The following is a 14,271-nucleotide window of genomic DNA, read 5'->3' on the forward strand; positions in this document are numbered from 1 at the left end:
AATGTATTTCCAAGACTTGTTCCAAGTCATAGAAAATTGTACAAAATGTGTTTCAATTAAATGAAGTTGCCGTTTTAAGAACTTTACCCCACACAAGTATAAAAATGCATGACTGCAGAAAAGCATAACCTTCAAACAAAGATAACAAAGTGTGGAGCTGGATGAACACAGCAGGCCAGGCAGCATCTTTGGAGCACAAAAGCCGACGTTTCGGGCCTAGACCCTCCATCAGAAAAGGGGGAGGGGGAGAGGGTTCTGAAATAAATGGGGAGAGAGGGGGAGGCGGATCGAAGATGGGTAGAGGAGAATATAGGTGGAGAGGAGACAGACAAGTTTCGAGGCAGGAATGGAGCCAGTAGAGGTGATTGTAGGTGGGGAGGTAGGGAGGGGATAGGTCAGGCTGGGGAGGTCGAATAGGTCAAGGGGGTGGGATGAGGTTAGACAGAAGAAAATGGGTGTGTTGCTTGGGGTGGGAGGAGGGGATAGGTGAGAGGAAGAACAGGTTAGGGAGGCGGGGACCAGGTGGGCTGGTATTGATATGCGGTAGGGGAAGGGGAGATTTTGAAGCTCAAATTGTTTATGTGTCATCATATTTTGATCCAGTTAGACAAATAACATTAAAAATAAATTGATGTTTTATGACCATGATGACAATCTCAGTAAGAGAAATTATGTAATGTCCATCTTTAAATATTAAAAGAGCAAAACTATTGAATGTTTGCAATACATTACTAAAATAAAGGCTACCAGCTGTCAATACATTGCCTTCAACATTTTTAATGGTGAAATTTCTGTTCCTTTCTCTCACCCGACTACTCATTCCTTCCATCTGTTCTGCTGTTGTGGTAAGAGGCTATCAGCTCCCCTACTCAAATTTACTTCATAATCATTCATCCCGCTCCTTTCCTTCCCATTCATTGCACGGTGTAACAGAAGAAAGGGCAGGATATCTATGGAAGGATGTGCCCTCCAGTGTTCTAAGTTTTCACAATGCCAGCAAAAAGGAAACAAAAATACTATCGAGCGCAGTAAATCACGGTCCCTCAACGCACAGTTTTTGCGGCGATAAATCAAAACTGGTGTGTTTTCTCAGTATATTGTACACATGCAGTCAGCAAGCAATCAACAGGCATGGAGGAAATCTCTCAAGCAGATATTAATATGTCAATAAAAGCAGGATGGAAGAGTTGAAGTTAATTATGCAGCGGAGAGAATCAACTGAAATGTGCACATTCAGGTTTCAAATATTAAGTGGAGTTCCACATGAACATTGTTTTATTTTCCTCTCGTAGTCAAAATGCCACAACACACTAGCTTGCCTGACAGATGACATGTTCTTTTCTTGTTTCGAATTCAGGAATTGGTTTGCAAATCTGGTTCAAATTTGGACTTTGTTCACTGAAGGTTGCCAGGCACAGCATGTGGCAGAGCAGTGGAAAGTGGCCAGTGATTGAAACACCATCTAATGCCCACTCTTAACCCCTATTAACACACTCCAGTTTGTGGCTTAAGTTAGTTCTAGTCATGATGATTGTCAAAAATTTATGAAAAACATGACAGTTATTTTCACCACCCCCACTACACTACATCAAGGGACACAATTCCTCTTCATGATTATATCGTTGCTCTATGTTCATCATGAATGTAAATTGGGTGACTATTCTATCTCAGTCTAAAATTGAAAAGAAGAATTTGCACATGTCGCTTACTTAATTAATGCCAATTAGAAAAGTTTGAACAGATCTCTATCCTAGTACATAGCGGACTTTTGTTACTCCATTTGTCTTACAGTTTGCTTGCTGAATATCTCAGAACTTAAACTATATTTTTTGAATTCATAGGAATAAGGTCTCTTGAGCTTGCTCCATTGTATCACATCATGATGTATTTCTCTCTTAACTCCATTTATCCATTTACTGTGAATACACTAGCATAACATAAATGGCAGTCTTGAAGTTCTGAATGAACCCAACAGACTCCAACTTCAGAACCTCCAATGGACAACATTTTTTGGAAAAACGTCTGTCGCCAGATTTCACACCCATCGGACGTAGCTCGGATTTGAAAAGTGCAGCAATAGATATTTCCTGACATAAACAGTCAGTGATTATCACAAAAAAACCCAGCTTGTCTGTTCCAAAGTGACCCACCTTCGAAAAAAAAGTCACCATTACCACACCACATCATTGGGCTGTGCTCACATGAGCAAGAGAGAGACAGACAGCTGGTGATTGTTTAACCAGCATGTCAGGCACGGGGAGAAGTTGATAAGGGCAAACCCTCATGGTGAACACAAATGTTTATTTACTCTTTCAATATCACCTTGCTCTTCCTTAGAACAACTGAAACTTTAAAAGGCCAAGTGAGCAGATGAGAGCATCAGCCTTCAAACATTTCAGCTCCCTCAAAATGAAACGGGACAAATCTGTGACCAAATATATAAAACATCTTGCACATCGTGGAAGAATGTGCGAGTGAGTGAGTGTTGGATGGTATATAGGAATATGAAGAATAAGTAATCAGGGGATTGGAATTTGTTGTGTGTGAAAAAGCAAGGGCAGTACATACCATTTTTATTCTGAGTAGTATGACGGAAATCTGACTGCTTCGGCAAGCTGACTGACCGGAAACAACAGTCAAATCTATAAGATAAATGAAAACATCATGAGAGACAAAACCAAATTCAACATGTAAAGAGAAAGACTGCCATAAAAAAATTAAATACTGGACCAAAAAAGATAAAATGCTGACTTCAGTGTAGTTACATGTGTCCATGATCTGTTTGATCTTCTGATATCATGTTGCTCTTGCTCAGAAAACACAACTTTAAAATCCTAACTGAGCCAACATGGACGTCAGGATTCAGACTTTTTCGGCCACTCAAAATAAAAATCAACAAAGCTTTCACATCAATATATGAATAAAAATCACTCTACACACCCTGGAAGCACTGTCTCAGAATCTAAAGGGAGTAACCCAGAGTCAAAGCAAGGGAGGCTGCCTTCATGCAGGATAGGTTCACCAAGAGCAGTCTCTGGCATTAATACAGGGTAATGGGCTCTGCCAGATGGACACCCAAGGCAGTCAGCTTCTCAGAGTCCACACTTCTGCAGTCCAGTGAGTGGGACACAGTCAGCCCAGTGGGAGACCGAACCCGGTGTGGGGAGTGGGGAGAAAACAGCTGGGAAACTGTAGAGACATCAGTTAGATGTCGGGTCACCTATTGCTCAGTCTGTCAAGGTCGCAAAAGGGGGCTGCCACATCAGTCCTCATTGTGCTCAGTGATATTACACTGAGAACTGTCTGACTCCAGGGTCAGGCTGCTGTCATTGATGCAAGGCTGACAACTACTACTTTTCACAGGTGTCATGGACCGCTGCTGTTTTAATCTCGTCGGATACGGGAGGCACGGTGGCTCAGTGATTAGCACTGCAGCCTCACAGTGCCAGGAACCCGGGCTCGATTCCAGGCTCAGGCTGACTGTGTGGAGTTTGCATATTCTCCCCGTGTCTGCATGGGTTTCCCCTGGGTGCTCCCACAGTCCAAAGATGTGTCGGCTAGGTGGATTGGCCATGCTAATTTGCCCGTAGTGTTGAGGGGTGTGTGGGTGAAAGGAAGATGGGTCTGGGTGGGATGCTTCAAGGGGCGGTTTGGACTTGTTGGGCTGAAGGGCCTGTTTCCACACCGCAGGGAATCTAATCTAATTTAATATGTCACAGATGAGTATGAGAAAATGGAACAAAGGAGCAGGAATATTTCCAAGAAAACAAAGTGTGGGGCTGGATGAACACAGCAGGCCAAGCAGCTGCAGTTCCCTGCTGTGTTCATCCAGCTCCACACTTTGTTATCTTGGATTCTCCAGCATCTGCAGTTCCCATTGTCTCGAAAGGCAAATTTCCATGTGAGGTCTGGAATAAGTGAGTCGATGCCTGACTGAACACAGGGAGACAAGGAACTGGATTGAAGCTTGTGCTTTGTGAAAAATTAATGATAACTCATACCTTTCAGAATCAAAGTGGGTTGGAGTCTGAGGAATGAGAAAGGTGAAGTATCGTCAAACCTAAAAGACAAATGAAAACACCATAAAAGTAAAAACCAAATTCAACATGAAAAGAGAAAGAGTACGATCACACTTAAATACTAGACCAAAAAATATGCTGACTTCAGCCTCATTACATATGTCAAATATTCATTTGCGCCTTCACTGTCTACTTGGTCTTCCTTCAACAATTTAACATTTTAACTTGTCTGCTGAGCAGCCAGGACATCACCCTTCAGATACTTCAGTTCAAAATGAAACTCAACAAAGCTTTGCTCTAATCCAACACCTTGAACATCTGGAATGATTTCCCAAAGGGCCTTTTTCATCTAAATACTATTTTTTGGCTGCTGTAATGTCGGAAAGGCACTGGTTAATGTGCAGAAAGCACGTTTTCATCAATAACAATTGGTAATGATTAGCTTTTCCATTGAAACAACATTCACTGAGGGATAAGTAGTAGATGATTTATACGGGAGAATTCCATTCTTGTTTTTTTTTGCGAATTGTTGTGATAATGGGATCTTGTGGTCATCGAGATGAACATTTTTCCTGCTAATATCACCTTCAGCAAAGACCAGAAGAAACATTTTGCTCCATCAAAGAGCGGACACAAAAATGTGGCCAATATAATTTTGGTTTTGGCAAGTACTGGAACCATTGCGACCCACAACATACACACATTAATTCAATCGGGTTACCCCAAATTCACATCATTTTTCCAGTTTTCCCGTCTTTGAAATTCGTACTAAAATCCAATTTCTTTACAAATAGTGTCCAGTATATATTGAATTCAAATTACCTCAAAACTCTTCTCACAACCAAGAGTGATACCACGAAGGTATTGCTCCTTTCCCTCCGCTTCAATTCGTGTTAGTTCTAATTACACTGATGAGGGAGAGAAAAGAAATAAGCGATTCGCACTTGAAACTGCAGAGCTACAAGTCTGCAATGTTCACCTCACGTTGTCTCAACATGAAGTGAAGACACACAGCAGTTATTGTTTATTCTTGTTTGTGTTTATGACATCACAGGCAAACCATTGTGACGTCACTGGGCTTATTCTTTTTTGAAAGAAAACCTTCCTGAGAAAGAACACAAAACCTGTTCGAGCAGTTACCTGCTGTTTTCCACTTCATCTCCGTGTACGCGGTTGTCATGTGGGGAGGGCTTGTTTGTAAACGTGGGCATCATGTCATGGATGCAGTTTCCCATCTTCACCATCTTCCCTGAACAGCCTTCCTGGTATATTGCCCATGGAGGTGAAGGCACCAGGAGGCCTGCCCACATGTGACCAATACATCTATTAATTTATTTGGTGGCCAGACTGGCTGGTCAGCTGTCAAGAGGATGGATGGTCTCATCTGTCCTGAAAGTCCCTTAAAAACATCCCTGAAGTTAATTTAACCTTTATATTCACCTTCGAATCCTTTGCACTCCTCTCATCACAGTCACAACAACACTTCCTGTTATGTCCTGCATGTTCACCAACTCTCTATTCATGCTCATACATTACCTTCAGTTCCAGAGCCCTTCTCTTATCTATTAGCCACCAGTGTGACACCCTACAAAATGCCTCTTGGGAATCCAGGTGTTATGCAGCTGTTGGTTTCCTCTTTGCGACCTCACTTGTTTGACTATCAAAAAGGAATGAAATTGTCAAACATGCCTGGCCCCAGGGTGACCTTGAACTTACCTGCAACTGCCCTGTCTCCATCATGGAATGTCTTCTTCTGGATTGACCACGTTGATTTAATCAGATGATACGATTTTTGTTTTAAGTGCATTGCTGAAACATACTTAATGAAGAGACATTATTAAGCACTTTCCCAACTGATTGAAATCATGTTAACTGGCTTTATTCCTTATTTTTGCTCCTCCTTCTTTCTTACATAGCAGTGTTACAACTGCTAATTTCTACTGAACTCAGATTTTTCCAGAATCCAGGATGTTTTGGTAAATCAGAAACCAAAATATCTACAATGTCTGAAGCTGGGCTCCAGGCATATTCAGTTTCTTGGAAGGACTGACAAGAAGGAGGAGGTAGGTTAGCATTACTGGCTACGGAATAAAATTAATATGGTAATGACAATGGATATTAGTTCTGGTGAAATGGAGTCTGGGTACAGTTTAGAAACATCAAGGGACAGAAATTGACAGTGGTCGATGTATATACACCCCAGTTAACTCGTGTGGTAATTTTAGCAGAAGGCACTAAAAAGGAAATTGAAGACACCAGCAGAAAGGGAGAGCTCTAATTATGATAAAAGGTCACTGACTTCAAGAGTCCAGTGACTTCAGTCTGCATAAAGATTGGGCAAAGCAAATCAGTTATCATTGCATACAGGAGGAATTCCTGACGTACTTTTTAAATTCATTCACGGGATGAGGGCATCACTGGCTAGGGTAACATTTATTACACATTCCTAAATGTCCAGAGAGCAGTTAAGAGTCAACCACATTGCTGTGGGTCAGGAGTTACATGTAAGCAAGAATGCCAATTTACTTCCCTTAAAGGACAACAGATTCATGCTCATCATTAGACGCTTAATTCCAGGTTTGTATTGAATTCAAATTCCGCCGTCTGCTGCAACTGGATTCAAACACAAGTCCCCAAAGTACTATCTGGGTCTCTGGATTAACTGTCCAGTGATAACAACCTCAGGCCATTGTCTCCCCAATGAAGTGTGTGCTGTGCGGGTTTCTGGGTCAACACTTTGAGGAATCAACAAGCAAAACTGAAGTTTGAGGTGTGAAGACTGTGCTCATGCCCCCTCGGGGAAGTGAACCTCATTTTCACCCACAGAAGGAAACTAACAAGGACACCTTCCACCGAGAGTGCCAGAGGCTTTCGGAGAGAGCAACCCCCAGAAAGCAGAACTTCACTCACTTGGCTCTATTGTCCCACTCCAGACTCCAAAACTAGAACCTATTTACAGCAACAAATGGAAGTATTTGATGGATGCCCTGGGTTTGTGCTCCTCCCCCATTGCTCACCTACAGTTTTCCTGCTTCACCTTGTACTTCCAGCCAAACATCACTGATGCCAGCTGCTTCCTGCCATTCCAAATGCTCCTCCTCAAGTGGAAGGACAAACAGCAATGTGGAAATTCACACATATTTCTGGTCTGTGGAGGAAATGATACTGTTATAATTTCAGATAATTTTTAAAGGGCTCTTTTTGCCCTTTGAAGCAGGGGATGCACAAACACTATCACAGGCTCGAACTCACAACCACTTGTTTCTGAGAACAGTGCTCTGACCACTGAGCTGTGCAGCCAGGCACAAGACATGGAAAGAGGGTCTCATGTATTGGAAATAACAAAAGAATAGATAACTGGAGACTATTATATATCAAGACGTAACAAAACCGCAACAGAGCAGAGGGGCATCATGTGCAGAAGGTTGGGAGAATGCAAGGCCGAATCAGACAGTGTCCTGAGTGCCATAAACTGATCTTTCCTGCTGGTCCAGAGATTACGATTCAGTGCCTTCACTGTCGTAGCCTGTTCATGGTTATCATTTAAAGTAATAAATCTGAAATATTGACTGATCTTGAGAAGCAGAATTATGTCATTGATCAGTCAAAATCAATTCACTCCATGTTACAGTTCCACAGCAGCAATGCCAGCTGAAACTGCCTGAAGTGCAATCAGTTTAAAACAAGAATAGAGGGGAGGTCAGGAAAAGTGAAGGGCAATGGTAGTTTGTGAGAGGTGACTGGAGGCCAAGTGGAGCCAGGTTCAATGTGGGTGTTGAAGACCAGTCTTCACTGTTACCCTGGCATACAGATCACATTGGATCAATCACACAAGGATCCTCCTTTGTGTGTTGTCCTTTGCACATCACAACTCGGGTCAGTGCCTTGAGGGGCTCGGATATTTTTAATTTGGCAACTAACTCAGGTCAGTGGAACACAAACTAAGCTGTGTTGGGACACTATTTAAATGGGTCACCACTCATTGCAATGACCCAGAACTATGCAGAAAGAGGAAGAACACCAATACAAAATCTTCGCTTTGAATGGCTATCCCTGCAATTTCATCCACAGGTACTGACTAAACAGCAACACGAAGAGGACACATTATGCCCGAACACACTGGACACACTGCCACACATCAAGAACATATCAGAACTGACAACTCCTATGACCACTAGGAATTACGGTAGCACACAAGCCCAAAGCCATGCTACGACAAACATTCTCAAGGATTAAAGACACCATACCCACGACATGCAGAACTGACAGTGTTTACAAAATACTGTGCAACGATTGCCACAAACATTATATCAGACAGACAGGAAGGAAACTAGCCGTCAGTGTACATGAACATCAGCCGGCAGCAAAATGACATGACAAACTTTCCCTAATATCAGTACACCCGGATAATGAAGGCCATCAGTTTAACTGGGACAACATAACCGTAGTAGTGCAATCCAAACATAGCCACACATGGGAATTCCTAGAGGCATGGTTCTCAATCCATAATGCAGTCGGCAAACATAAAGAATTGGACCCCATATACAACCCATACAGAACAGAATGCGAAATGACAGAAGTTGCCAGAACAGACCGGGCAGGATAAATTTCAAGTGGAGGAGAACAACATCGCTTCTTCGGAAGTCTCACTCATGACGTTACCTTGCGTGGTGACGAAAAGTCTGAACGAAAACAAGCCAGCTGGGCGAGCAAGTTTCCAACTTTACTTGTTATCTTTACCGTTTAATGTGTGGCTCAGTGTCAGTCTTATACACACAGTGTTCTACCCGCTTCTCCTGCTGTACACAAGGTTTCCCAGCAAAAGGCAGCTTTGTGTGGAACACATGCAGTTTCTCCTGACAATGGGTACTGTTGCCATGAGGTGGGATATGAAATATACAATGAGCTGAAGTAGCCCCACACTCAAGTTACTCATTTACCTTTTAATTTCAATTTTCAATTTCCAAAACCCAGCAATCCATTCACTTAAGCTGCTGGGAACCTGACAAAAACAGCGTTGGCCAGACATTCCTCTTCGGGAGTGTCTGTCAATTTGCAAGGGTAGAAAAGCTGTCAACTTCACTCGAGTGAGAGAGGATACAATATTCCAAACTTCCAATTCAAAATCAGATGCCGTATCAATTACACCACTGGCTCCACACGTCTTGCTGCAGCTTTCATCCTGTCGATTGCGATGTAATCAGGGATACTGGCGGAAAAACCATTTGCAAGGTGAATATCCTGCAAAATAATCACCGTCGCTGCTGTACTTCAACGTTCTCCACTTTGTGAAGCGGTGAATGTCACTTGCAAACGAAACACATTAGCCCTCACATGCCTGGCTGTCACCTGTTTCTTTGCCACCTGTTTCTCTGCTGGAACTTGCCATTGCTTTGTTCACAGTCACTGCAAAGTTCTGCCTTGCATTTTTTTTTATTAAATTATCTCCTCCCAACTTAAAAACATTCCCTAGTCTTGAAATCTCCCATCCTTGGGAAATGACGACCACAATTCATACTATCTACATGTCTCATTATTTTATGAACTTCTAACAGGCCGCCTCTCAACCTCCTAAGCACCAGCAAGAAAAGTCAAAGTCTATCCAACCTTTCTTTATAAATCAAAGCTTCCATACCAGGCAACATCCTGGTAAACCTCTTCTTAACGCTCGCCAGCTTCATGATATGCCTCCTGTAATTGTGTGACAGAAACCGCACATTGTATTCCAGAAGAGGTCTCATCAACATCCTGTGCAACCTCAATATGACTTCCCAACTCCGAAACTGAAACAATTGAGCAATGAAGGCTGCCGTGCCAAAAGACTGTTTAACCACTGTTTAAATGGGATGGAAACTTCAAATAATCATGTACCTGGATCCCCTAAGTCCATGAGTAGGCACCTTAACAGTGAGAGAAAGTCTGTGGGAGGATGAGGAATAGTTTTGAATTTCTTTGACCTCACATCTGAAGAAATTTATTGGACACATGCAGCTGAATAAGTTCAACAATTCATACTCCGTGAAGAACTATAAATGAACCTGAAGATTTTTCAATTAAAAAGTAAAGTTAGACCCTCTCGAGTCAGAAGGAAGCCATCGCTGTTCTGTTTCTGAACTTCTCCTACCCAACAGGTTCTGCAACATGTCCATATGAAGATGGATAAGGGAGAACCAGTGGATGTAGTGTACCTGGACTTTCAGAAAGCCTTTGATAAAGTCCCACATAGGAGATTGGTGAATAAAATTAGGGCACATGGTACTGGGGGCAAAATGCTGAGTTGGATTGAAAATTGGCTGGCTGACAGGAAGCAAAATGTAGTGATAAACGGGTCCCTTTCAGAATGGCAGGCAGTGGCCAGTGGGGTACCACAAGGTTCAGTGCTGGGACCGCAGCTGTTTACGATATATATTAATGATATAGACGAAGGCATTAGAAGTAATATTAGCAAATTTGCTGATGACACAAAATTGGGTGGCAGTGTGAAATGTGAGGAGGATGTTATGAGAATACAGGGTGAGTTGGACAAGCTAGGTGAGTGGACGGATACGTGGCAGATGCAGTTTAATGTGGATAAATGTGTGGTTATACACTTTGGTGGCAAGAACAGGAAGGCAGATTACTATCTCAATGCAGTCAAGTTCGGTAAAAGGGAAGTACAACGAGATCTAGGTGTTCTTGTACATCAGTCAATGAAAGCAAGCATGCACGTACAGCAAGCAGTGAAGAAAGCTAATAGCATGCTGGCCTCATAACAAGAGGAATTGAGTACAGGAGCAAAGAGGACCTTCTGCAGCTGTACAGGGCCCTGGTGAGACCGCACCTGGAGTATTGTGTGCTGCTTTGGTCTCCAAATTTGAGGAAGGACATTCTGGCTATTCAGGGAGTGCAGCGTAGGTTCACGAGCTCAATTCCTGGAATGGCGTCCGGGACTATCATATGTTGAAAGATTGGAGCGACTGGGCTTGTATACACTTGAGTTTACAAGGATGAGAGGGGATCTGATTGAGGCGTATAAGATTATTAAGGGATTGGACACTCTGGAGGCAGGAAGCATGTTTCCGCTGATGGGTGAGTCCAGAACAGAAGACACAGTTTAAAAATAAGGGGTAGGCCATTTAGAGCAGAGTCGAGGAAAAACTTCTTCACCCAGAGAGCGATGGATATATGGAATGCACTGCCCCAGAAGGCAGTGGAGGCCAACTCTCTGGATACTTTCAAGAAAGAGATAGATAGAGCACTTAAAGATAGTGGAATCAAGGGTTATGAGAATAAGGCAGGAACAGGATACTGATTGTGGATGATCAGCCATGATCGTAATGAATGGTGGTGCTGGCTCGAAGGGTCGAACGGCCTACTCCAGCACCTATTGTCTATTCATTCACCATATCCAGATACATGAACGTTGGATCACTCTCCAAAGGTATCAGTAACTATTGCCAATCCTCAGTTACATCTGGAGAACTTGATGTTTGACCTTTCTGAACCAGTGCAGGTCATGTGGTGAAGTCGCACTTGCAATGATATTAGGTAACGAGTTCCCAAATGATCGTGAAGGATTAGTGATGTTTTCCAAAAGAACAATTTAAATGTTTTCACATTTTTGATTCAATCCAATGATCTGACATATTACACAAGGTTGTCACAAAACAATATTTGATACCAGGTACTTATTAGGACAAGTGACCCAAAACTGGCCAAAGAAGTAGGTTTCAAGGAATATCCTGAACAAACAAGGGGACTTTGAAAACCACGGATGTTTAGGGAGTAAATTCAAGAGCTTATGGCCTTAGGAACTGAAAACATGAAAAAGGTGGGAGTTAAAACCAGAAATCCACAGGAGGTTGGAAGTCAGGGAGAACAAATGTCTTGAAGGAAAAAGCAAAATGACAGTAGATGCTTGAAAGTTGTAACACAAGCAGAAATTGATGTAAAACTCAGCTTATCTGGCAGTGCTTGTGGAGAGAGAGAGCAGCATTACTGTTTTGTGTCCAGTGACCCTTCTTCAGATAAATCTCAGAGGGGTTTGCAGCTGGAGGGACTATCAAACGAAAGTGGTGTGATGCCAAAATTTCAAAATAAGGATATGAATTTCAAAACCTTGGTGCTTTGCCACTGAGAAAATGTTTATGTTAGTGAGCACAGAATGACAAAACTTGAAGATGTTAAAATCGGTGAGAATAAACACATGGGCAGCAGATTTTTGGATCAGTTCAAGATTTCAGGGAAGTAGTATTAAGAAGCCGGCCGGGAGTGTGTTTGGGGAGTTAAGTCGAGAGGTAGCAAAGGAATGGATGAGAGTTTCAGCAGCAGATGACCTGAGATGCTGTTGAGGTTGAAATTGTATGTGGTCTTTGTGATAATGAGTGTGGGGGTGAGTAATGTGGTTAGAAGCTCATCTTGGGGTGAAATATTGCACCCTGACTGTGACCAGTGTGTTACCTGCCAGTTACCTGGGGCAGGGATGGAGTCAGTGGCGAGGGAGTAGAATTTTGCTCCCAGCCTGGATTGACATTTTTCATTGTCTATTTAAATGTGATCTATACCCCTTTTCAAACAAGAACGGACTTGGCAGCAGAACTAATTGGTGAACCAACTGTCAGCTTTATTGAGACAAAGTGTGGAGTTTATCTGTTATGAAGTAAACTACAGTGACAAACTCAGACAGCTACTTAGAGTTGAATGTGGATTATACTGCTTAAGTCAATAACTAGGCAGTAGAGCAGTGAAACAACTTATTGGAGTTTCTGCAGCCACGGTCTTCAAACTTTTTCTTGTGTTGGGCTTTTATCTTCTGATTCTCGTTGCTTTCCATTGCACAGACCTTTCTTGAGAATCTCTTTTCTGCTTGTTCTTTTTTGATTAACCTCCCTCTCTGCCCAATCACAGTTCATATGAACAACACTCACCTCACTTCACCACGTGATGTTCTTCATATTCATAATTATTCCCTTTACATCTTACCTGAGGACTGCTAGACCTGTATTTATTACCCTTATTTCACCGCTATTTCTCTATTGGCTGACAGAGCGGTATCAAGAGTACCTTTAGCTTTGAGCTGCAGGAAGCCTTTTCAATCGCGACTTATTAAAAAATAACAAAAGAACTGGGATGTTGTCAATCAGGAACAAAAACAAAGTTGCTGGAAAAGCTCAGCAGGTCTGGCAGCATCTGTGAAGGTAAAAAGACAGATCCGGTTTTCAGTCTCATTCGTCTCAAAATGCAACATTGCGACGACGTTCATTTGCTTCCAACAATAACACAAAGCACTGCGCATGCTCCAGCTCACGGTGAAGTCTGGCTGATTGATGTCAGTGCGCGACCAATAGGAGCACAGGTGTGCCGTGCATGACCGGACGGATATCGCCCAATCGGAATGAAGGGAGGGCGGGATCAGTGAAAACCACGTGATCATCCACGAGTGCGGTGCAGAGTCGCTGAGATAACCGGAACTGCAGATGCTGGAGAATCCGAGATAACACGGTGTGCAGCTGGATGTGCACAGCAGGTCAAGCAGCATCAGAGGAGCAGGAAAGCTGACGTTTCGGGCCTAGATCCTTCGCTGAGACCAAGATTTGTGCAATTGAGGTAAGAGCAGGCCACAGTAAAGAAAGCAAAACGGTAGAAAGCTGGAGGGAAGTGATATTCGTATGGGTTTGGAAGTTTTACAAACAGTTAGTGCACGTCGGAAAACACACCCATTTGAAACTCCCAGACTCACGTTTGCAGAAAACAAATCAACGCCTCAGATGGCGATCGGCCCGTGTGACCGTCACCATCTTTATTGGGGGCAGTGATCCGCGGGGCGCATGCGCGACAGCTTTGAAACTTTAAAAGGGCCGGGGGTGAAGCTGGAGGAACACAACAGGACAGGCAGCATCAGAGAAACAGGAAAACTGACGTATTCGGGCCCACACCCTTCAGAAATGGGGGAGGGGAAGGGGATGCTGAAACAAACAGGGAGAGAGTGGGAGACAAGTGGAGAGGAGACAGACAAGTTAAAGAGGTGGGGATGGAGCAGGTAAAGGTGAGTGTAGGTGGGGAGGGGATGGGTCAGTCTATGGAGGACCAACAAGTCAAAGGGGTGGGATGAGGTTAGCAAGTAGGAAATGGGGGTGTGGCTTGAGATGGGAGGAGGGGATAGGTGAGAGGAAGAGTAGGTTAGGGAGGTGGGGATGAGCAATTGTTTATTGCGAACTGAGTGTAGGTGTTCTGTAAAGTGGTCCCCAAGCCTCTGCTTGGTTTCCCTGATATA

At 43.2% G+C, this 14,271-nt stretch overlaps 1 protein-coding gene across 1 annotated transcript in view; it reads right to left on the minus strand.

Moving 5' to 3' along the window:
• Nucleotides 1–13,813, minus strand: part of LOC132207743 (ral guanine nucleotide dissociation stimulator-like 1) — a 61,142-nt gene extending 47,329 nt beyond the window's left edge. Inside the window, exons 1-4 of the mRNA XM_059643627.1 lie at nucleotides 5,736–13,813; nucleotides 4,842–4,927; nucleotides 4,002–4,060; nucleotides 2,569–2,642 (exon numbers count right to left, since the gene is read on the minus strand). Of these exons, the coding sequence (XP_059499610.1) occupies nucleotides 2,569–2,571 (3 nt within the window). The 5' untranslated portion in view covers nucleotides 2,572–2,642; nucleotides 4,002–4,060; nucleotides 4,842–4,927; nucleotides 5,736–13,813. The remainder of the gene's footprint in view (nucleotides 1–2,568; nucleotides 2,643–4,001; nucleotides 4,061–4,841; nucleotides 4,928–5,735) is intronic.
• Nucleotides 13,814–14,271: the final 458 nt, after the last annotated feature.

The sequence above is a fragment of the Stegostoma tigrinum genome, unplaced genomic scaffold (genome assembly GCF_030684315.1).
Source record: "Stegostoma tigrinum isolate sSteTig4 unplaced genomic scaffold, sSteTig4.hap1 scaffold_143, whole genome shotgun sequence".
Taxonomy (NCBI): Eukaryota; Metazoa; Chordata; class Chondrichthyes; order Orectolobiformes; family Stegostomatidae; genus Stegostoma; species Stegostoma tigrinum.